The sequence below is a fragment of the Gopherus flavomarginatus genome, chromosome 2, assembly GCF_025201925.1.
Source record: "Gopherus flavomarginatus isolate rGopFla2 chromosome 2, rGopFla2.mat.asm, whole genome shotgun sequence".
NCBI classification, from domain to species: Eukaryota; Metazoa; Chordata; order Testudines; family Testudinidae; genus Gopherus; species Gopherus flavomarginatus.
Window position 1 is genome coordinate 183,148,697 of NC_066618.1, and position 24,173 is coordinate 183,172,869.

General features: G+C 43.2%; 1 protein-coding gene across 4 annotated transcripts in view; it reads right to left on the reverse strand.

The window, feature by feature from the left end:
* Positions 1–24,173, reverse strand: part of NEDD9 (neural precursor cell expressed, developmentally down-regulated 9) — a 107,122-nt gene that overhangs the window by 32,812 nt on the left and 50,137 nt on the right. Inside the window, exon 2 of one of the 4 annotated variants that reach the window (XM_050941577.1) lies at positions 23,138–24,173. The exons of 2 other annotated variants lie outside the window; for them this stretch is intronic. In XM_050941577.1, the coding sequence (XP_050797534.1) occupies positions 23,138–23,173 (36 nt within the window). In that variant the 5' untranslated portion in view covers positions 23,174–24,173. Of the gene's footprint in view, positions 1–16,702; positions 17,084–23,137 lie in introns of those variants that run through there. One more of the 4 variants, XM_050941578.1, reaches the window with a different exon arrangement.

The following is a 24,173-nucleotide window of genomic DNA, read 5'->3' on the forward strand; positions in this document are numbered from 1 at the left end:
CTGATGCAACAAAAAGGGAAAATGTGGCTAATAGGGTTGTAATAGCTAAAGAGAGGAGAAGACGAGGTGAGAGGGAGAGAACTGCGGAAGGGTCAGTTCCTTCTGTTTAGCATAAACAGGGAGGATGACGTAGGTAACAAGACTGTGCTGGGTGCACACAACCATTAAGCAAACACTGAGGCAAATAGTGAGATAATAAGCAACGTACTATGGATTAAGTACAATGGGTTATTTAAAGGCAAAGTACTATGGTGCAAATGTCACAGTGCAGCGCCAACATTTAACTCCTCACCAGGCCGTGCTAATGAATGAGGAAAAAGTTTAACTGACTATGCTTTTGCCAGAGTCTCATGCTACTGTGGCAGAAGTGCGTGAAAATGTTCCTGAGCATGTACACTTATGTGTACACCTGTATGCGGGCTATCTTTTCTTTTTTTATTACTGTCACCTGCATGCGCACACAGTTTATAACTCTCTCTTTTCCTAAGCAAAGAAGGGGGAGACTTCTCATTTCTGTTATCAGACAAGCTACCTCAAACTCCAAACAGCCCCTTTTCTGTGTTTAGACAGTTGCAGGAAAAGGGAAAGAAAACAGAAATAAAGGAATGACGTGAGTGTCTACGCACAACCAGTGGCTTTCATTTGACCAGATAATTTTTAATCTCTGATAACATGATTTTATATTGATTCTCCTGGTTTTTTGGTTTGTTTGGGTTTTTTTTGTCAGTATCTTTTGTTCCTGCTTTAAGTCACTAAGTAAATTTCCAGGGGTCTGATGTTCACGTCATGAACCCAGCATTTATGTTATACTGCCCCTTATATAGTGCTGTGAAGCATAATCACAGTGTCTTTGTCTCACTCCTTCTCCATCAGAGCGGGGACGGGAGGGGAGGGGGGAACCAAGTGGAAAATGCAATACTGAGTGTCCTAAAATAAACGACTTGGACACAAACAGTGTCAGGGGCCCACTCAGAACACACCAGTAGAGAGAGACGACCATGCTGTATTGTGCCTGTTGACGAAGACCAGCTTCAGTCTGAGTTATCAGGCAGTTTTGCATCAGTTCTTTTTTAACTTCTGCCTCCCTGCCCATTTCCTTCATCACTGCCTTTGGACAAAGGAGCTATTGTACTGCTTTCAAGGAAGAAAACTATTGAAGCACTGTAGGTAACAAGTCTATCTGTAAGAAACTGGGTTTTATTGGGGCTATTTCTTCTGAGACACTAAAAAGAATCATTTGGCTCTCATGGACTTTAAGGCCAGATGGGATCATTATGACCATCTAGTCTCAAACTGTGGGTCAGGACCCCAAAGTGGGTCATGACCCCATTTTAATAGGGTCGCTAGGGCTGGCATTTAGATTGCTGGGCCTGGGGCTGAAGCCAAAGTCCTAGCCTCACTGCTCAGGGCCAAAGCTGAAGCCCAAGCCGCACCACCGGGGTCTTCAGCCCAGAGCAGCGGGGCTTTAGTTTTGGCCTCCCCACCCGGGGCGTTGGGGCTCAGGCTTCACTCCCTCCTTCTGGGGTTGTGTAGTCATTTTTGTGGTTAGAAGGGGGTCACAGTGCAATGAAGTTTGAGAACCCCTGGTCTAGTCTGACCTCCTGCACATTGCAAGCCACAGACTCTGACCCACCCATTCCTGTACTAGACCCCTAACCTCTGGCTGAGTTACTAGAGGGATTGGGGCTCAGTATGTGGTACAACTTGTTATGAAAAGGTGAGGCAGTGCTGCAAGCCATGTAGGTACAAGAGACAACACTTACAGACCTGAGGTGGTTTGAGTATACTATGGTTTTCTGCCACCAATATCTCAAAGTCAGACCTTCTGCCTCTGGGAGGGTTTTCTGCTTGCCTTCCCAAGTGAGGGACAGACAGTGAGTGCAGCAATCACAGCTTCTGGTATGTATGTGTGCATATAGACATGCGGGCAGGCATATGGACACCTAGGTGCGTATTTCCCAGGGAAAGAATTGTAAAATGGCCTAGAGGCCAACAAAGAAGGGTTTTGTAAATGCCTTTCCATCCCTTAGTTGGACTGGCTGCTATCCTGAGGTGTAAGCTGCTGCATGGAGGGAGGGCTCCCTTGGCTCAGAGAGCTGGTAACAAAAAGGAGAGACAGTGTACATAGGCTTCACAGCACCAGCCCAATACCCTGCTTTTCTACCTCTCTCCCTTTATGCCACAAAAACAATAAATGTGATATTTAAAAAGAGACTTCCTCCCACAATGAAGTGGTAGCAGCCAAAATAATTAGAAGTCGTGTTAGCTGAAATTAAGGCATTTTCCTACCATAGTTTGGGGGGGTTGATTTTGTTTATTTATTTTACTGCTAATGAAAGTGAGGGTCTCCTAGCACCAGCCTCAGCCAGGCCTAATAAGGGAAGGTCTTCAGTTCTAAGTACCCTGCCATTCCATTCCTGTGCATCTTTGGAGCAGTCATGCTACAGTATGCCAAGTTGTCTGGAGGTTATGTGATGTGGAAAATCTTTGGTCTGCAGAGGAGAAAGACAAGTGTATTATTTCAATGTTCCACTGAGCTGTCCCAGCCCTTTGTCTTGCCTGAAGGGCCTACATTTCAGAGACTACTCTAGACTGTAGATACTGTGCACATTTTGTGTGGTGTGTGACCAGTTGCTGAGATGGCAGGGATAAAAACTGGAAACACACTCTCTTTAATGGCAATATTATGGTGTATATAAGAATATGGATTACAGGGTTAGGTGTTTTTTAGGTTACCTCCTGCTTTTTTCTATTGGCTTGTTGAGCCAAATTCACTGCAGGCGCAACACCCATTGACTTCAGTGGGAGTGGCAGGTGGTCAGCTGATAGGATGCTCAGGCCCCAGAGGTTACACTCTGGCACTTAAGATGTTGATGTGCTCCATGAATGGATCCCAAATCAGGATTCAAATTTAGAGTCCAATCCTGTGAGGTAACTGAGCACCCTTAACAATGAAGGGCCTGTGTTCCAGTCCTATAATAAAAGTAACTCCATGTCAAGTTAATGGGAGCTACTCCTGTCCTGCAACACACACTTCATTGGGCCCTAGATGTGGAGGGCTGAGCTCTTTGAGGGTCTAGTAGCAAATCTGTGGCTCAGATAAATCAGATCTTGGTTGTAGTTTTCAGAGGAGGGTTTAATGCACAATGGTGAAAGCCATTCACTGGGGAAAGGGAGGGAGATACTGAAAGAAGAAATAATGAGAGTTTCAAACTGAGGATGGGAAAGCACACTAATGCTTTACCCTGTGTGAATAAAATACCTCATTGTTCTCTGTTGAGTTGGTACAACAGCAACATATTTGTGTGTTTTGATGTTTTCAGCGGGACAAGTGATTTAAAAAAAAACCAAAACCTCCACTTTCTGGTTAAATTGTAATGCCCTGTAAATGTAACTATATTCCTGGAAGAGCAGTAAACCACATCTCTACATCATCTAAATGAACTGGAGGAGGTGGGGGTTTTTTTGGTTTTGTTTTTGCTTCTCAGACTGTGATAAGGAAACTTGGGAAACCTGGCCTAAAATTTAAATGCCTAAATAAGAAGCCAAATCATCCCTTTTAATTTTTGCTCTGGAAGGGGTAAAAGTAGCCGAAAGGCCACTAAAATGGCATCAAAGCCTGTCAGATGTGAAGGAAGCGGAGTTCAGCTAACATGGAGACAGCTCTTCCTCTCACCACATAGCATGCCCTCTGCATGGATTCTATGCAATTGGGAATCTGCAGGTCATGGCTGGGTAAAAAGTGACAGTGAGGGTAATGATGTTTTGTGTGTCATCAAGGAAAATAGCAATGAGTTAAGGCCGACCCCAATACCATTAACATCTGTGGGCTCCTGATCTGTGTTTTCAAACCCTCTTAGAGATGGGGTAGAAGCCAGGCTTAGCTGTTGATGGTATAATTCAAGATGAAACAGTGCTTGTAAATGTGAATTTCTCACCACATTTTCCTGTAGAGCTTTGGAAAATCAGCAACATTGGAGCAACATGTCCCTGCTCACTCTGTGGGAAGGCGAACTGCAGTTCTTGTCCTGACTGCAAAACCAAGCCATTTTTTGGGAAACTCCATCAACATTAATAACTCAAAGTTTTCTACAACTCTTTTCCCTACCCGTTGTTTTTTCCCAAAGGGCGGTGATCTAGCACTGTGATTTTAAAAGGGCTTTTCAAATCTGCAGTGACCGGTATGCATTCCGCAACATCAACAAAAGAACAAAAACCAAAAACAGCACCACATCAAGCAAACGATACAGCATAAGTGAGCTCACTCTGACTAAACCCCACAGCAGTAAAAAATAGAAGTATGTGGAAAACGTAAATTCTTTCCCTCAGGCAGTCAATTACTTCCTTAGTTAAAGGAGACTGAATGTTGCATGTTTATGGGTAAAAGGAGTAGAGCAGAAAAACAATGTGAGAGAAGAAAAACCCAACCCAGAAATCTGGTTTAAGTTTTGAAATTTTCCACTTGCAGGCATTTGCAACAAGTCTTTTCGCAGATAGACTTACACTTTCTCTGTACAACTTGTTAGGGAAAACCATTACAACATGGTGGTCACCAAATTGGTTATAACACTCATTTTGAAGTGAAGACCAAACATTAACTGGGTGGTTCATTATGTCCAAGTCTTTAGTGCAGTTTGGAGACTTTCTTTATTATTGCAAATGTGGTGTTACAAGGGTGGGAGATAATTGGGTCTTAAATGGGGTTCTCCAACATAGTTGTACTGTAGATGAGGCCTAATATTGCTTGAACAATAAAGCACTCCACTATTACTATGGTTGTGAAGACCATATAAATGCCTAAATAGTCAGACAGACAGAAGGCACATGCACACATAATGTAATATAAACAAAAATATAAGGAGGCCCAGCCCTTCTCTGTTACAACAGTACAACCTCACCAAATTCAGTAGCATAGCACCCGTATAACTGAGAGTAGAGTTAAGCCAAATTAATGAGACACAAATTAATACAGTGCATCAACACAAAGAAAAATCCACTAGAAGATCTCTTCTTGGCAAGTGCAATAGTACCTTAAAAATCCTAGGCAACTGATTGGTTGTCACCAGCATTTTAACTCAGTGTAAACTTACTAAGAAAAGACACACAAACCCAGCTATTGCAAAATATATGTCAGACAGGCAAAGGATACATTTTGTTGTTTTAGCTTCTGGATAAAGAGTTGTGCATTGAAGGGGGGTTCTGAATTTTTGTGGTCTGTTTTCCTTACTGAGCAAGATGACATTCATTGGGAAACAAGATTTATTCCCAGGCCACTTTGACATTCCCCAGGACCCATTGTCTCCACATGATTCACAGGGTTGTTCCCGCTAAAATTTCAACCTCTCAGTGAATGGGGCATGTTTAAGAAAAGGCTTCTGATGGGCTGATTGCATTCCTGTAGAGTAAATCCATTATTTCTGCTTTTCCTTTTCAGGGCAGGCTAATCCAGCCTGATTATGAATGAACTAGCTTTAAAATAAATACATAAATAAAAAGGCAGGAGTGGGTTCCAATCCTAGAGAGGGGAAAAAATATACAATTTTTGTCATCCTGTACAACTGTTTCTGGGACTCTGAACTGCAGCTTTAGCTGTCCCATTTCCTGACACATACAAGGCACACCCAAAAGTGCACTAGGGAAAAACTAACTCCTTAAAAATGAGGGTAATTTCCACTACTATTAAAGTCTAGACAAAGGGGGGAAAAAAGCAAAGGACCATTTTGCAAGACCAGCCTGCGATAGGCAGCAATATTCAAGAGTCAAATTCTCTGTTGGTGTAAATTGGCCCAACTCCATTTGACATTCATGGAACTTCATAAGTTTACACCAGGAGAGAATTTAGCCTAATATCTCTAAATGCAGCTTTAATTAGCAATAGCAGAAATTGTGCTTAAGGTATATATTACTCACCACTGTTTGCTTTGCTGTACACACACTGACGCACCCATAGTGTGTCTGTGTGATAGTTCCTACTGAAGATCTAATATAAAGCATCTTGTAATCAGAAAGATACTCATCCATCGGATAAAAATTTCAAAAGTGCCTTAGTCGTCCCATGAGAAATCAATGGGATTAAATCCCTAATACTTAATCACTTTGAAAATGTGATTAGGCTTTGGAAAAAATTACCTGGTATCAGTTTTGTTAAAGAGTTGTTTTAATGGCCCTAAACCAGCTAGTAATAGTGATATTATGGTAATCATAAGATACTGTGGTTTGATTATGACACGGAAGTCACAGAAGTCATGGAGTTCATGACATTGGGGACCATGCCCACAGCAGCCCAGCCTCCGCAGGTAGCAGGGGACCCCTACCAGCCACTGGGCAATGGGGTCCCTGCAGCTCCCAGCCACTGCAGGGTGGGGTGGGGGGCAGGATGCTGGACCCTCCTCACTCCCTATTTTGTCAGGGATGTTTTTAGTAAAAGTCAGGAACAGGTCACGGCTTCCATGAATTTTTGTTTATTGCCCATGACCTGTCCCTGACTTACTAAAAATATCCATGCCAAAATCGTAGCCTTAGTCAGGCTGAATGGTGAAATGTCAGGTTGGATGGAGGTTACTAGTAGTGTTCCTCAGGGATCAGTCTTGGGACCAATCTTATTTAACATTTTCATTAATGACCTTGGCACAAAAAGTGGGAAAATGCTAATAAAATTTGAGGGTGACACGAAGTTGGATCGTATTGCCAATATAGAGGAAGACTAGAATATCATGAAAGAAGGTTTGGATGATCTTGAAAATTGGAGTGATAGAAAAGTGATTACATTTATTAGTGCAAAGTGCAAGGTCATGTACTTTGGGACTAACAACAATTTTTTTTCTATAAGCTGGGGACATAGTTAAAACAACAGATGAGGAGAAAGACCTGAGTGTATTGGTCAGTCACAGGATGACTATGAGCCACCAATATGATGGAGCCTTGAAAAAGGCTAATGCAGTCCTAGGATGCATCAGGCGAGGTATTTCCAGTAGAGACAGGGAAGTGTTATTACTATTCTATAAGGCACTGTGAGACCTCCTTTGGAATAGTGTCTGCAATTCTGGCCTCCCAGGTCTAAGAAATTTGAATTCAAACTGGAACAGGTGCAGAGAAGGGTTGTTAGGATGATCATAGGAATGGAAAACCTACTTATGAGAGGAAACTTAAGGAGCTAGGCTTGTTTAGCCTAACCAAACAAAGGCTGAGGGGAAATATGATTGCTTTCTATAAATACATCAGAAGGATAAACACAAGGGAGGGAGAGGAGTTATTTAAGATAAAGGACAATGTTGGCACAAGAACAAATGGATAAACTTGTTGATGGCCAGTTTATAAGCTTGAAATTTGATAAAAGTTTCTAACCATCAGAGGAGTGACATTCTGGAACAGCCTCCTAAGGGGAGCAGAGGAGGCAAAAAATCTAACTAGTTCAAGAATGAGCTTGATAAGTTTATGGAGCGGGTGGTTTCATGAGGTTGCCTATAATAGCATGTGGCCCATCTGCAACTATTATATCCAGTGGCTAGCAGCGGGACGCTAAATGGGGAGGTCTCTGAGTTACAACAGTGAATTCTTTCCCAAGTGTGTGTCTGGTGGGTCTTGCCCATGCGCTCAGGGTCTAACTGATCACCATATTTGGGGCTGAGAAGGAAAGTCCCTCCTGCCCCCGGTTGGATTAGCACAGACCCTAGGGAGTTTCTGTCGTCTTCTGCAGCGTGGGGCATGGGTCACTTGCTGGTTTGAACTAGAGGAAATGGTAGAATCTCTTAACTTGAAGTCTTTAAATCATGATTTGAGGTAGGGTGACCAGACAGCAAATGTGAAAAATCGGGGCAAGGGGTAGCGGGTAACAGGAGCCTATATAAGAAAAAGTCCCAAAAATCGGGACTGTCCCTATAAAGTCAGGACATCTGGTCACCCTATTTTGAGGACTTTAGTAACCCAGCCAGAGGTTATGAGTCTAGTACAGGAGTGAGTGGGTAAGAGTCTGTGGCCTGCGATGTGCAGGAGGTCAGACTAGATGATCACAATGGTCCCTTCTGGCCTTAAAGTCTATGGAGTCTACAAGTGTGGAGGCGACAGATTGCTGCACCCACTTACAGGTGTGACTCAGGAGAACTTTTGACTGAGTCAGATAGAATTCTTTCTGAGGACTCCAGTCGCAGCAGGCCTCAGAGTATTGACTCCAGAATGAGGAAGCTCACTGTAATATAAGCCTCTCCCCAGTAAACACACACAAAGTGTTCAATGGTCAATGATAAAATGCTATAATCCAGGAATAGGGCACAGTGATCATTGATGATAACCAGATTTATCAGTAATGTTTTTTTCACCAGCATCAGGTTTTGTGCAGTTAGCAGAAAAACGTCCTCCTTTGGCTAGCTGGGCTATCCTAAAGCCACCTTCAGAATATGTTTCCTAGGACAACTTCACAGGCTATTACTGCTGCTACCACCACACTAGTAATGGATCATAAAAGCCACCTCTGGCATGTAAACCCATGTTCAGGTCTTCTGAAAATACAGCATTATCATATCAGTTGAGGTGGTGTTAATAGAGTGATCTGAACCTTTATAGAGATCTCAAAAAGTGTGGTTAAAATCCATTTTACATACAGTTTCCCCAGGCCTCTACAACTCATGGACACAAGTGAAAGCAGAAGTACAAAATACCACAAGTAAGACTGTTCTTTGATATTTCTAATGATCCAGCCCACACCAGGAACTACTAGGCTTTTTTTTTTTTGTTTTAAATCTTAAATAATCTAGCCAAATTTCCAGATTAAATAGGTTCAGATACATTTCTCATAAACACCTGAACTTTTGTATCCTTATGCAGAGAGCCTACAAACCATTTAAACAATTTGCCCATCATTAGCTAGTTCTTTGACATGACTTTATAGAAGGTTAGTGTAGGATTGGATGACCCAGTAGTTAGGGGATTAGCTTAGTACTTGAGATACCTGGTTACAGTTCTCTGCTCCACCACAGATTTCCTCTGTGACACTTAGCCTCTCCGTGCCTCATTTTCCCATCTGTAAAATGGGTGTTGTGAGTGAAGTGCTTAGATACTACCGTGAAGGGGACCATATAAGAACCTAAAATAGACAGTTGATAGGCAAGGCCATGCTATACTGTCCTCCTTATAGGCTAGCAGAAGAGAGAGAATTGAGTTTATAACTATGGTCTCTGATACATTCTGCCCTTGGTAGGGAATAGCGTTCAGCAGAATTGACCAGCAGTCTGGTCCCAAGTCCTGCAGATTCCTAAGGTGCATGGAGACAAGAGCCACCTGCCCAGTACCTATCTAATGGCTACTAACCCCTTTGGTTTTCTCCAGGCCATTGGCAGTATGTCAAGGCCACCATTGGCTTGTTCATTGCCACCGCTTTTTATGTGTGATGTCAAGGATAACAGCTGCCTTCCAATCATAATCCACTTGTCCTACAGTATGGTGCACAAACCCTTCAAAGCATATAGGCAGAGAGGCATTTCCATGGTCACTGAGACTGCACTCTTCTCTTTCACATTCACCCAACATACATCCATTTGTATTGCCCCTCTCCACTGACATGAGGGTCAGTATGGTCCTTGCCATCCCTCAGGTAAAACTCCCATTAAATTTAATGGGAATCTTTTTTTAGTTAAGGCTGCAGGATTAGTCCCATGGCCCAATATGAATTAAAACATGTATGTGAATTACTGAATTGTATTAATATGAGGCGTAATACATTTTAAATTCTTAAAGGGAACATTTTTAAGGGAGGCAGGCTCAAAACTAAACCAGACGTGCAAAGATTGTTGTCAATGGTAATGTCTTCTAGAAGTTGTGTAACTTGCATTTGTTCAGTTTGGTAGTGGGCTAAATTGGCTTCTAATAAGAAAATCTTTCCTGTCAACAGTACTGGATTCCAGACTGCTAAAAATCAGCAAGAAAAATCTGTTACAAGTTTATCATGTTCCTTTTTTGATGATGATAATATGCCCTTTAAGATATAAAGTGACTGAGTCAGTCTAAATGCTGTTTGTTGCCTGGTAGACTGATGGGTAGTCTTTAACTTTAATTTGCTCTATGGTGTAATTTTTGATGATTTTTTACAAACGTTATTTACTGCACTTTCATACCTCAACCATTGTAGGGTGAAGTCAGGAATGTAAGAGTAAACAAAACAGAAGGGTTTTGGTCAGTAAAATACAGGCAGTTCTTTTTCCTTCATGTAGTCAAATAATTTATTGTTCATTGCTTGGGTTACAAATAGCTTTTCACAAGCATTTCTGGTTGGAAATATAGTATTTCTTCCCAGTGGCACTATTTTGTTTGAGTTGGTGTGCAGAGCATTGTAATTAAGTCTATATATTACTGCCCTGTTCAAATGGCAGGCATTTCAAACCAATTGGTTTAAGTTCGTTTCTTGCCTGGCAAATTATTTAAAAATGGATAATCAAGACCTCATACTTTACATTTACATCATTCTTATTTGTTTAAATGAGATGAGGAGTGCAGTCATAGTCCACTCACCTACCCAACACAGACACCTTTTTGGATTCTATAACAAATACACTTTTTCCCCCTTTGCTTGTGATTGGTGAATAGTTATCAAAGCCTTGTTATCACAATATATTGTGACACAATGGAAGAGTATCTAGTCATGGTAGCACCTAATTACATTTTCATTACCATAGTGCAAAGTTTTAGTAATGGACATTTTGCTCGCAGAATCGTAGGTTGGGTTTGGATTTAGAAATTGTGAATTCAGTCTTCTGAAATATGTAATACCGGGATGGTGTGCCCCCAGTGAAAAGTCTATGGGATGTAACATTCCATAACTGGATGAAAAAGAACCTGAGGTATGCCACAATACAATCACAACATAATGGAATTTATATTTGATAGAGTCTTCCATACAAAATCACAAGACATTTTGCAGTCAATATGCAAGTACACATACACAACACAGCTTGCAATATATCATGTTAGGTACATCTGGTAGAACACAGGTGAAAGGTATAAAGGTCGTTCTAATTAAATATTGAGAAACTAGGAGATTAAAGATGTAGGACTGATGGAGAAGCATAGAAGAAAAAGCTCACCTACCTTAGGCCATGTCTACATCTAAAATTTTGCAGCGCTGGTTGTTACAGCTGTATTAGTACAGCTGTATAGGGCCAGCGCTGCAGAGTGGCCACACTTACAGCAACCAGCGCTGCAAGTGGTGTTAGATGTGGCCACACTGCAGCGCTGTTGGGCGGCTTCAAGGGGTTTCGGGGAACGTGAGAGCAAACCGGGAAAGGAGACCAGCTTCGCCGCGGTTTGCTCTCGCGTTCCGCGAACCCCCCTGCAAACCGCAGGGAAGGAGACCTGCTTGCTCGGGTTCGGGGAACGCGAGAGCAAACCGGGAAAGGAGACCAGCTTCGCCGCAGTTTGCTCTCGCGTTCCGCGAACCACCCTGCAAACCGCAGGGAAGGAGACCTGCTTGCTCGGGTTCGGGGAACGCGAGAGCAAACCGGGAAAGGAGACCAGCTTCGCCGCGGTTTGCTCTCGCGTTCCGCGAACCACCCTGCAAACCGCAGGGAAGGAGACCTGCTTGCTCGGGTTCGGGGAACGCGAGAGCAAACCGGGAAAGGAGACCAGCTTCGCCGCGGTTTGCTCTCGCGTTCCGCGAACCACCCTGCAAACCGCAGGGAAGGAGACCTGCTTGTTCGGGGAACGCGAGAGCAAACCACGGCGAAGCTGGTCTCCTTCCCCGGTTTGCTCTCGCGTTCCCCGAACCGCCGAGCAAGCAGGTCTCCTTCCCTGCGGTTTGCAGGGTGGTTCGCGGAACGCGAGAGCAAACCGCGGCGAAGCTGGTCTCCTTCCCCGGTTTGCTCTCGCGTTCCCGGAACCACCCTGCAAACCGCAGGGAAGGAGACCTGCTTGCTCGGGGTTCGGGGAACGTGAGAGCAAGCCGGGGAAGGAGACCAGCTTGATTACCAGAGGCTTCCTCAGGTATGCTGGGATACCTGCTTATTCCACGGAGGTCAAGAAAAGCGCTGGTAAGTGTCTATACTTGATTACCAGCGCTGGATCACCAGCGCTGGATCCTCTACACCCGAGACAAAACGGGAGTACGGCCAGCGCTGCAAACAGGGAGTTGCAGCACTGGTGGTGCCCTGCAGATGTGTACACCTCCTAAGTTGCAGCGCTGTAACTCCCTCACCAGCGCTGCAACTTTCTGATTTTGAGGCCATGTCTACATCTAAAATTTTGCAGCGCTGGTTGTTACAGCTGTATTAGTACAGCTGTATAGGGCCAGCGCTGCAGAGTGGCCACACTTACAGCAACCAGCGCTGCAAGTGGTGTTAGATGTGGCCACACTGCAGCGCTGTTGGGCGGCTTCAAGGGAGGTTCGGGGAACGCGAGAGCAAACCGCGGCGAAGCTGGTCTCCTTTCCCGGTTTGCTCTCTCGTTCCCCGAACCCCCGAACAAGCAGGTCTCCTTCCCTGCGGTTTGCAGGGTGGTTCCGGGAAACGCGAGAGCAAACCGCGGCGAAGCTGGTCTCCTTTCCCGGTTTGCTCTCGCGTTCCCGGAACCACCCAGCAAACCTCAGGGAAGGAGACCTGCTTGCTCGGGGTTCGGGGAACGCGAGAGCAAACCGGGAAAGGAGACCAGCTTCGCCGCGGTTTGCTCTCGCGTTTCCCGGAACCACCCTGCAAACCGCAGGGAAGGAGACCTGCTTGTTCGGGGAACGCGAGAGCAAACCGCGGCGAAGCTGGTCTCCTTTCCCGGGTTTGCTCTCGCGTTCCCTGAACCACCCAGCAAACCGCAGGGAAGGAGACCTGCTTGTTCGGGGAACGAGAGAGCAAACCGGGAAAGGAGACCAGCTTCGCCGCGGTTTGCTCTCGCGTTCCCCGAACAAGCAGGTCTCCTTCCCTGCGGTTTGCAGGGTGGTTCCGGGAAACGCGAGAGCAAACCGCGGCGAAGCTGGTCTCCTTTCCCGGTTTGCTCTCGCGTTCCCGGAACCACCCAGCAAACCTCAGGGAAGGAGACCTGCTTGCTCGGGGTTCGGGGAACGCGAGAGCAAACCGGGGAAGGAGACCAGCTTGATTACCAGAGGCTTCCTCAGGTATGCTGGGATACCTGCTTATTCCACGGAGGTCAAGAAAAGCGCTGGTAAGTGTCTATATTTGATTACCAGCGCTGGATCACCAGCGCTGGATCCTCTACACCCTAGACAAAACGAGAGTACGGCCAGCGCTGCAAACAGGGAGTTGCAGCGCTGGTGGTGCCCTGCAGATGTGTACACCTCCTAAGTTGCAGCGCTGTAACTCCCTCACCAGCGCTGCAACTTTCTGATGTAGACAAGCCCTCAGTTCTGGTGCACAGACACAGTTCCACTGAATTTGACCTAAGGAGTAGAGTAAAGAATGGTACAGATTAAAAAAATTGGAGTGAAATCGTGATCTCATTGAAGTCAATGGAAGTTTTACCATTGGCTTCAGTGGGGCCATAATTTCATCCCTGTTGTTTGAGGACCAGGCGGAAGAACGAAAGAAGTTTAGGTGAGCAAATCCTTTTTCGCTATCAGATCTGTTGGAGGAAGATTTTGAGCAAGACAAAAAGTAGTAGTTCAGGTTAAGTAGTGAGCCAGATCCTTCTCTCACCAACAAGCAACACTCCACGTGGAATATAACTGTTTTCTCAGTTACCTGAGTAAACAAAGGCTCTTCTAATATACAGGTACAAGGAAAGTAAAACAAACAAAACCAAATCAGCAACCACCACTTATTGCACTAGGAAAATTACAGGAAGCTGTTAGTGAAACAAAGTCACTGTACACCTGGCATAAAGGCAACCTAATTTTTTTTTCAAATCAAAACTTAAAATATTAATACTTTACTATTATTTTCTTCTCCCTACAGAAAGCAAGGGCATAGAGGAAAAATGATATAAAATACAAATTATATTCAAGTTAGGAAATATTCTCTTTGTAGTTTGCCCCTGTGGCTGAGAAATAGATCTAAGGATATTTGTCCTGGATAAACAGTTTAAATAAATACTTCAAACTTCCCACTAGTTTGGCAGGAAGGTTTATGGAGACTAAAAACCTTCTGTCTTTTTTATGGTTCTTTCTTTTTCTTTGTCTAGCCTGCTCCATCTAAAATTACGTAATCTCCTTCCAAACTGAACCTCTCATTCTAACTAAACAGGGAAGGAACATTACAAACCAGGGAAGATTTCTGTTGTGGAAGTGGCTTATTTCATATTCTCCCAGTGCCTTGTGGCTAGTGTGAAATATGATCACCTCACTACTGTAGAGTTGTTTCTTGGCAGTGTGCAAGGGAGGAAGGGTGACGAGATTGTAGGAAGTTGTATAATCCTGCAGATCTGTCATTTTGCAGTCAAAGCACAGTATAGCTCATTTGTGAGTGAGAAGGTATTTAATTAGCTAAAGATTAATGCTAAAACAAATTACAGTTTCCACTAAGTGAAGTAGCGGTTTCAGTGCTTTCCATATTTTGTTGTATTATTACCCATGTTCTCTCTGTGTGTAAGTGACTTTCTCCAAACCAATATCAAAAAAAGATGGACCTGAACTCTAAAGTTTGGGGGCATTTGGAGCAGTGGTTTTGGCTCAGCCCATTACAACCACTGAGTCAGCCATAGAGTTCAGATCCAGATCCAAACTTCCCAGGTTACTGGGTGTTTGTTTGTCATTCTAGGTCATATATGACCCCTATTGCTATGGTATCTGAGTGCCATAGATGGAATCTGGGGTTCAGCTAATTAGAGAAATGGGAGCTGGCTATAAAGTCTAGATCTGGATCCAAACTTTCCTAAATTCTGTGAGTGTTTAGTTTCTGAGGGCTTGGATTGAGCTCATCTTTAGGATCAAATAAGAACGTACATAGTTAAAAGTGAATGTGGGCTACATGTATTATTGCTGCTATTTATTTGTATTCTGGTAGCATCTGGAGGTTCCACTCTATATAGGTTCTTAAAATACACTCATCACCTCAAGATCAGGGCTCCATGGTGCTAGATACAGTAGAAATATAACAAAAAGATTGCTCCTTCCCCAAAAGAGCTTGCAATTTAAGTGTGAATGATGTGTGTGACTTTTATAATTCACCTTTTTATTGACCTTGATGAGTTGTTTGTTTCTTTTTTTCTGAGGGGGGGAACTAAAATATTCTTTCCCTCCCCCTTTTTTCCAATCACACAAGATTACTGTATGTCTATACATTAGTCTAATGCAGCAATCCAGCACCCTGCCCAGTTATTCATAATTCGTGTAACACTATGATTGATTGACACATCAGCACTTCATGTTTATGCCTTTAAGAACAACTGTATTAAATAGATCTGATACAGTAACAAACCAACCAAAACACTTTAAAGAGTGAAGAGAGGAATATGGTTCTAATTTCCAAATATATAATTGGTTTCTTGCTCACAGCTAATTAAAGCAAACCATGTTAAAAAAGTTGCAGCTTGTTCACATAAACCCTATGTTGTTAAAGTGTGGGTAACAGGCTGATCATTTCACAGGGGGAAGACCAATTTCTATATTTATAAACAATGCTGGACAATAATACTGGACATCACTTAGGAAGATGTATTTTGATATATATAAATACATTTTACATCCACAGATGTAAATGTCCTTCTTGATTACACCAGTGAAACTCTGAAGCTGCGGCAATTATCTGGTGTAAATGAGGGGAGATTTAAGTCCCTTGTACAGATATGTATAGTACTGTACTTGCATCAAAAAAGTTACAGGAAAGCATATTCTCCTTTGAAATCAAACAAGATTAAAAAAATCACTTATTTTCCATTTTAAGGGACCTAATTCTGCTCTCATTTGCACCATCGTTAATCTGGAGTAACTTCCATTGACTCAAATGCAGTCAATTCAGATTTTACACTGGAATATGGGGGAGCAGAATTTGGTCAAGAAATTCATGCAGAATCGTACCATGTCTCATTCAGTATAAGATTTTTTTTTTCCTGGCTAGCTAACTCCTTTTCTTGATTATACGTTAATACAGTATGTACCTGCTGACAAAAGGTTAAAGTGACCGTTTTCTCATAAAGTACTAGTTAATGTTTTGCCAGGGATGAACGGAAGAAGAATTTTTACAAGGGTTCAACAGAACTGAATCTAATACATGTACTACTCAAGTTATGTGTACCAGGCTTTCTGCTAAAAACGCCTTATTTTCAGAAGAGAGCAACAAATCCACAATTTATCCACATTAGAGCCTCAATATTAATGATTTCAAAAAATGGGTAGAAATTTTGCAAGGTCTCCTTGAAACACACAGGGCAAAGTCAATCACAGCAGAAGAGAGAGAGAGAGAGAGAGACTTTAAAAACTGCCTTAAGATGAATCCAGAAATAAGTGCGTCTGAGACCTAGAAGCTCTGCTTTCCCACCTCCTTTGAGCTACTACTATATCCGTAGCAGTTGCAGGAAATCAGCTGCGAGCTTGCCTAGGGACAGCCTGACACAGTCTTAAAAACTAGACAGAACTTGGGATATTTCAAGCAAAGTACTCGACATCCATCGAATCTCGATATCGGATACACCCGCTCATCCAGTCCCTCTCCTAGATGTAGTGCACTGGAATGGAGCTGTCACTCAGAATCCCTTTGGAATTAAAGATGTAAATGGCTCACGCCCCAGATATTTTTAATAATAATAATAATAAAACCCTTCAAAGGAACCATTTCCTTACCTTATACTTCATATTTGCAGGGTTATATGGAATAGTCTTGTGAAACTAGACAACATACATTGAGTTCGCACGTATTTTTCCACCCATTTAATGTCTTATTGAACGAAAATGAAAATAGTCCCAGAATTGCAGTTGTTTTGCCAGTCTATTTTGAGAGTTCTCGGTACTGCTAAATTTTCAATGTCTCTGAGCTCATGTTGGGATTGTTGGAGGCAGGCTACTCAATTCATTTGCATAGCTTCCTGCTATTGGCTACAAGGGCAGAATTGCTGGGACAAGGTAACATGGATCCCACCCCCTCCCAAACTTTTGAAACTCCCCTTCTAACAAAGATCACTTACTATAACTTACTACGAAAGGGGAGGGGGCGTGAGAGAGATTGAGGATGAAATCTTTTAAAGATTAGCTTCATTTTTTAAGAAATCAACTCACAAAACAAGTTCCGACAGTCCTGTTTCCTGTGACCTAGCAACTCCTTCATAAACCAGTTTCATTTCAAAGCCGTTCACCTCCCAATCTCCACATGAAATCGACCATGGGAACAAAAGCCTTTCTGTCTACAGTACTCTCTTTACTCACCACCCCTGCTGGTATCTCTTTTGGTCGCTGTTGTGTTTTTGTTCTATTCAAGGTTCAAAGTGCTCCGACTGTCAGACTGAAGCAAGCCCCTAAAATATTCTTTCTGACATGACAGAGATCAAGCACTAACTTTCTCAGAAATGTACTCTGCACTTACACTATTCTAATGATGATCAAAATGTGCACCGTGTTTACAGACAATGAAATACATATGATATTCAGACTGTATACAATATACATCTGGCAGCCACCATTGGTTTAGATTAATACTTTGTTAAATTTGAGCTCTCTAATGCTGCCTATTACATTTTCCTTGTAGTCCTTCTTCCAGTGCTAATTCTCTTGGTGCGCACATTTGTGTTTTGAACAGTGAGGTTTTTCATTCCTGTCTTCCTGCTTAGTGAGATGGTCTGTTAACAGTCCAATCATTATCTCTTGAATCAAAATGCCAAGTGTTCACTTAGCATGGGAAAGGATTGTTATTTACATATTGATTAGACACTGGAGGGCAAGCTGGCTTTAATGCTCTCTATGCCTGGTTTAAACTGTGACCCTTGTAAAATCAGCATCGTTTGGTAGTAATTCCTTTGTGATTACTTGGGGACAAGCAGTGCTTAATTTGGAAGGAAAGAGGTGCTCGGGCTCAAGCAATTTTTTTTTACTTTCATAACTGAGGCGGCAAGCCCAGGGGTACCAGGGCGATGACCTGCCAAACCTAGGGGGCCGGGGCTCAGCCCTGACCAGGGCCAGCTCTAGGATTTTTGCTGCCCCAAGCAAAAAATAAATTTGGCCGTCCCCTCTTTTTTTTGTGCCCCCTGGCCCCGCCCCAACTCCACCCCTTCCCCAAATCCCCAGCTCCGCCTCCTCCCCCAGGCGTGCCGCATTCCCCTCCCCTCATTGCTTCCTGGGGGGCCCCATGACCTCCTGTCCTAGCTCACCTCCGCTCTGCGTGTGTCCCCGGGTGTGCTGCTGCTCCGCTTCTCCCCCTCCCTCTCAGGTGAGGGAGGACGGAGAAGTGGAGCCAGCAGCAAGTTCAGGGGAGCAGGTGGAGCGGAGGTGAGCTAGGGTGGTGGGGCGCAGGAAGTAATGTGGGGTAGAGGAACCGCTCCCTGCTCCAGCTCACCTCCGCTGCCTTCCCCGAGTGCCCCACTGCTCGGCTTCTCCTCCCGCCCAGACTTGCTGCACGAAACAGCTGTTTCACACGCAGCAAGCCTGGGAGAGAAGGGGGAGAAGCGGAGCTGGGGCAGCGGGGGCACTTTTTCCCCATGCCCTAGAGTCGGCACCTATGATGGCTGGCGCCAGAATGCTGCCCCTAGAGATGTGCCACCCCAAGCACCTGCTTGTTTTGCTGGTGCCTGGAGCCGGCCCTGGCCCTGACAAGCCCTGACACAAATTAAGAACTGGAGGCAGGAAAGAGAAGTGAAGAAAATGCGAATTGATAGTGTTAGGCTTTCTCCCTGCGATAGCTCAGTGGTTTGAGCCTTGGCCTGCTAAACCCACAGTTGTGAGTTCAATACTTGAGGAGACCATTTAGGGATCTGAGGCAAAAATCTGTCCAGGAATTGGTCTTGCTCTGAGCCAGGGGGTTGGACTAGATGACTTCCCTAAGTACCTTCTAACCCTGATTCTATGAATGAGGTCTCCAGACTCCTAATCAGGCCTTGATGAATCCAGTCCACATGCTAGCAATCTTTAAGTGAGAAGAACTCCAGCTAGACTATATAACCTGGGAAGAATTTTTTTTTCTTCTTCTAACTAATTTGGATCTAAGCCAGAAGTTCTAGGTCGTAGATGAACTCAGACTGCTTCCAGAGTAAGAAAGTGTCTTCTATTGCCAAACTATAAAGAGTTCTACAGTGTGATAGAACCTCACTAATTTTCATGTGACTAAGCCACTAGCAAGGTCCCATTATTAAGCTTTCATTATGTATAGAAAATATAATATTGTATATTTCTATGATCCTATACTTGTAACAATACTTCACTGTATATACAGATAATTAAAAGTATACTTCATTTTGTTAAGGTAATTTATGTCTTTGATACAATAATTTTGACATTTGTTTCCCAATTTGCTTACTCATGAAGGCTTGGATCCTGCAATTGACTCCATATCAGCGCAATTGCAGAAATCAGACTATAATTCACAAAATTCAGTAATCCACAATGGGTGTACTAATCATGAATGAGGACTAATGAGTTTCTGCTGTGTGTGTTGCTAAAGATGCTTTAGAAGCCTACCATGTTGCATTATAATTGTGCTCACAGTCTAATACTCTGACACTTAACATTGCTATTGCTTGGACTTCTGGTTTTGTTGGTTTGTTTTTTCACTGCAAGTTTTCAGAGAAATCATGTGAATTAGTTTATACATAGAACAGTTATTCCATGTCAATTTACCAAATACTGAAATGTTCAACAGTTAACAAATGTGACATTACTATGGATGTTCGATGGAATTATTCCTAATGATTAGAAGAACATCAAAAATACTTAAATAGCCTCAAGAGGATAACTAAAATTGTTTTGTGTCCATATAAATCAGAGAAAGCAAATAGCTAAGGACCATTTGAAAAATATTCGGATGATTAAATGTATCCTATAGACCTGTATGAATTGACTGTAATTGTAGTGAAAGTCTGAGTGTCTTTTCGGGCCTGACCTCCTCTGATCTTTCTGCTTGACTCCCTGAGGCTTTTATGAGAGGATATAAACAGTTCCTTCTAGGCTACCCTCCTAAAGGAGGAAGATAATCTAGAGGTCAGGGAATTAATCTGGGATTTGGGAGTCCCAGGTTCAATTTCCTGTTCCACCATAGACTCCCTGTGTGACCTTCGACACGCCTCTCTGTTACTCAGTTTTCTCATCTACAACATGGGTATAATAATCTTCCCTCTCTCATAGGGGTGTTATGAGAATAAATACATTAGATTGTGAGACACCCAGGCAGGGCAAGATAAGTACTTCAGATGCATAGAACTGTTATTGGCTTTTCCTAAACTTAAACCCACAGTGCATCTGTTTCGCTGTTGACACAGCAATAATAATGCTTAGCAGCATGTAACTGGTGTTTTTCATGTTCAGAGTGCTCTGCAGCCAGTGAAAACTAAACACAAGCATGAAGATCTGACAACCTGCCTTGTGTTTTAAAGATTTTTCTTTTGATTTATTTAAAATGCCCTGTCCACTGTTAATATGTGTTCCCTACATGCATATTAATGAAAACTTTTTGTCAAAGGCAAAAAACATTCAAGGAAGCAGTTTGTTACTCTGCATAGTGTATATTAAAAGCTTGTATGGACTATGCTGGGAATAAATTTTGGGGTGTCAAACCTCAAAGTCCAAGTGGCCAACAATACTGAAAGGGAGCTTGTCATTGTAAAAAAAAAAAAATTGAAGAAATACATACATAAACTAATATTGTAAAGGAAAGCTAGATCAAAAACTCTCTCTGCTGCTCCCCCATTAAAGCAAATCAGTATCTTATTGCTCTGTGTTTTCAGACATGCCCTTCCTCGCTCTGGCCTACTTCATTTACCATCTCAGGTTTGCTTTGAGGTTGTTTTTAATTTCCCCAAGGGTGAAATGCTCCTTCTTAATGCAACACTCCCAGCACAATCTGCAATAGGGGTGAGTTTCCCCAACACACCATGAATGTCAGAAATTAGATACAACTTGAAAGGGGCATTTGTAAATGTGATCCTGTAATCCTGACACATTACTGAAAAATTAGACCTAACTGTATAAAGGTATATTTGTGGTTAGTACAGCTACTTAGCTTTTCTTAATGACTTCATAGATTGCAATGTCTTCATTGCCTAATATTGTATTACTGGCATAGTTTTGGAAAGTTTTGAGACTGTTGTCTTGACAGATCAGCTAAATTATACAGCATAACATGCTTATGAGATGAAATCCTGGCTTCACCAGGCTCTGTAGTACAGAGCCAGCTTGCGCTGTGTGGCCTGGATTTATATTTACAGAACCCTATTCAAATTCTTAGGAGGGCAACTTATGGAAAGTGACCATCGAATCTTCCTCCAGAGCACAGTCAACGGCCCTGATTCTCTACTTTGTTGTCATGATGCTACGCTGCCGGTGGAGTGGAGAATAAGCCCTATGACTTCATCTGTGTCTGCATCCTCCTCACTTGCTTCTTGAATGCCAGATCTAGTAGTCAGGTATCTTAGTGAAGAATGGTATCAGAGGAGCAAGATCCCCTTCAGTGCCAGAGCTAGAACAGATGAGTGTCAGCCAAGGAGGTTAGATTGAATGGGCTACGTGGTCCACAACAAGGATCTCTGAAAAACAGCTGTGAAACAGATACATCAGCCAGAAAGAGGGCAGGACCTATTGAAGCAAATCAGCAAAGAACAACCCTATGACAATTGGTGGGAGAAGAACAGCAGACAGATACTCTCCCTTCAAAGGTAACTTTAAAAAAAATGCAAGGGGTCTCCAGATCCTTGTGACCCTTTTGCCATGGGGAAGCTAGAGAGAAACCAGTGCCTGTGGAGGGCCCTTTGGGAGACTGATGTCACTGTAGCTGCACTGAGCTACCCTTCTTCTGCACAAAGCCTGACTGTCCATCAGGGGTGCCGGAACAATTTTTAGAGTGGGGTGCTGAGAGCTATTGAAACATACTATAAACTCTGCATATAATGGAAACCACTTCAAACCAGGGGATGCAGCAGCACCCCTAGTTCCAGCACCTATGCTGTCCATCAGACAGCATTATGCAGCAGTAAGTAACATCTGCACCCCTTATAATCTTATTAGTGGGTCTAAGGATTTGGCTTAAAAATGAACATGGATATAGTGCAACTGCATTTCAGTGTGCAAATTACAGTTCTGACTATAGTGAATGAATGTCCATATACAGGGCCTGATCCTGTAGCCCCTATGCAGACTACGTTTCCTTTGGCATGAGAACTGTAGGAGTAGTCCTCAGTGGAGTTATCTGGGGAATGGAATTACTTCACTATAAGATAGTTCCATCCACCACCAAAATGGTGGAATTTGATCCGCTGGGCAAATTTGTTACTGTTTTCATGAGGGAAATAACAAAAATATAACTCTGGCCTGGGCAGCTCCCTACATTTCCCTCTCCTCTATCGGACAGAGAGTCTGCTGAGAGGTTCCTTTTTCAGGCCTCCTCCCCCAAAGTGAAAAAGGAACTATGACAATGACTTTTAATTTTCACTCAAAAAAGCAAAACATTTGAGAGAATCTCACCACGTCATCTGTGTTTCAGCAAAGCACACAAAAAAGGTAATTGTTCCCCATTTTGGCCAATTGTGGGAATTTTTCCACTCATCTTTAATACTGAACAGACAGATAAACAATTCATGTCATGAATTTGCAATGAGGACCTGTCTTGCTAGAAGGAGTTATAGGCAGTGGTTTCCTGTAGATGCCAAGTTTATATGCAAAGATCAAATAAGGAGGAATACTAAGTGGCTGGAGACAATTTTTTTTCTTCTATTTAGAGGATTATTTGTTGTCATTTTACCACAATTCTAGCTTACTTGTCTTGTTTTGGAACAGTATGTTTCCTAAAATAAATGAAATAATCTCACTGACATCCCACATCCATTCACAATAAAGCACAAAAACAGCTGCTTCCTCAAATTCTCAGCAAAGGGCTTTTTATGCAGAGGTTCTCCAGGATTCCCTCATTTAACTTCCCAAGCCACCCCTGAACACCCTTCTTCGTGACCCTCCATCTGCTCAAATGGGGGTAATGCAGCTCCCTTCAGTTTGACAGTGCTGCTTCAAATGGCAATGGAAACAAAGGTGCTCTCCCACCCAGAGGCCAGTTCTGATGCTTTCAGAATGAACCCAGCCCCTGCTAACCTGAGGAATCTTGGAAGAAGGTTGGAACTGGAGCATTCCAGCATGGTTCTACCTCTAAACCAACAGTCCGGTCTAAAGAAAGGTGTCTAAATGGCAGGTGAACCAATTTGGATAAAATATGAAAGGTGCTTCCCTCTCTGAATCTTCATTCCCTTTAAGAACCAAGTTTAGATCATGCTGTGGGGGCCTGGATGCTGTAGTCAAAGATGAAAGTTAGTGACTGTTCACATTGCTCTCTTGCTGATTCTGACCAGTGCCTCTGTCATTTCCTCCTCCAAATGGAGTTCCTTTCTTGCTGCTCGTTACTTAGCAGAAACAGAGCTTATGTTCCAAAATGTGTCCCAGAATCCTTGTCATTGCTTGCAGGGATGCTTCAACAGAAGTGCTGTTGCAGCTGGCACACAAAGATCTGACCCATCTCTAAAAGCCAAAAACCATCACCACACCCAAATTGTGGCACCTTCTTGGAGGAGTAAATAGATGAGCAGAATCTCCAAACCTAGAAGGAGCTGATCGGGACTGGTCTGCCACTAGATGATCAGAGCTGTCTGAATGCTATCCAGTGGGGACTCTTTAATATGTGGTCCTGCAGGCAGGCAGCTGCTTATCTAGCCTCCACTTAGAACCACCCCAATCAAGCTCAAAGCGAATCCTTTGAGAACCTGAAATGTTGTATCTGTTCAGAATTGAAATGACCAGAAATCTTGAGATAACAGCTCCTCTCTCAAGCTTTCAAGCCTAGTTTTGCAAGGTTGTGTGTATATATCTGTCCAAGTTCTCTGCAAGTATCTTCCAGGTATAGATCTGGTCCCAGGGACAGGCAAACAGTATGACTGCATGTAGTGCCTATCTTCTGTGCACCTCCTTACAAGCCAAAGTGCTGGGAGAAGTGTCATTTTTTTTTCTTTAACCAGAAAGATTGTATGGATGAGAATGGCAGGAGCTTTATAAAGAGGAATGTCAGTAGCAAGAATGCAGAGAGGAGAGGAAAGCAGTGGAGGCTTTACCAGTAGAGGACCTGGGGCACTTCCCCACT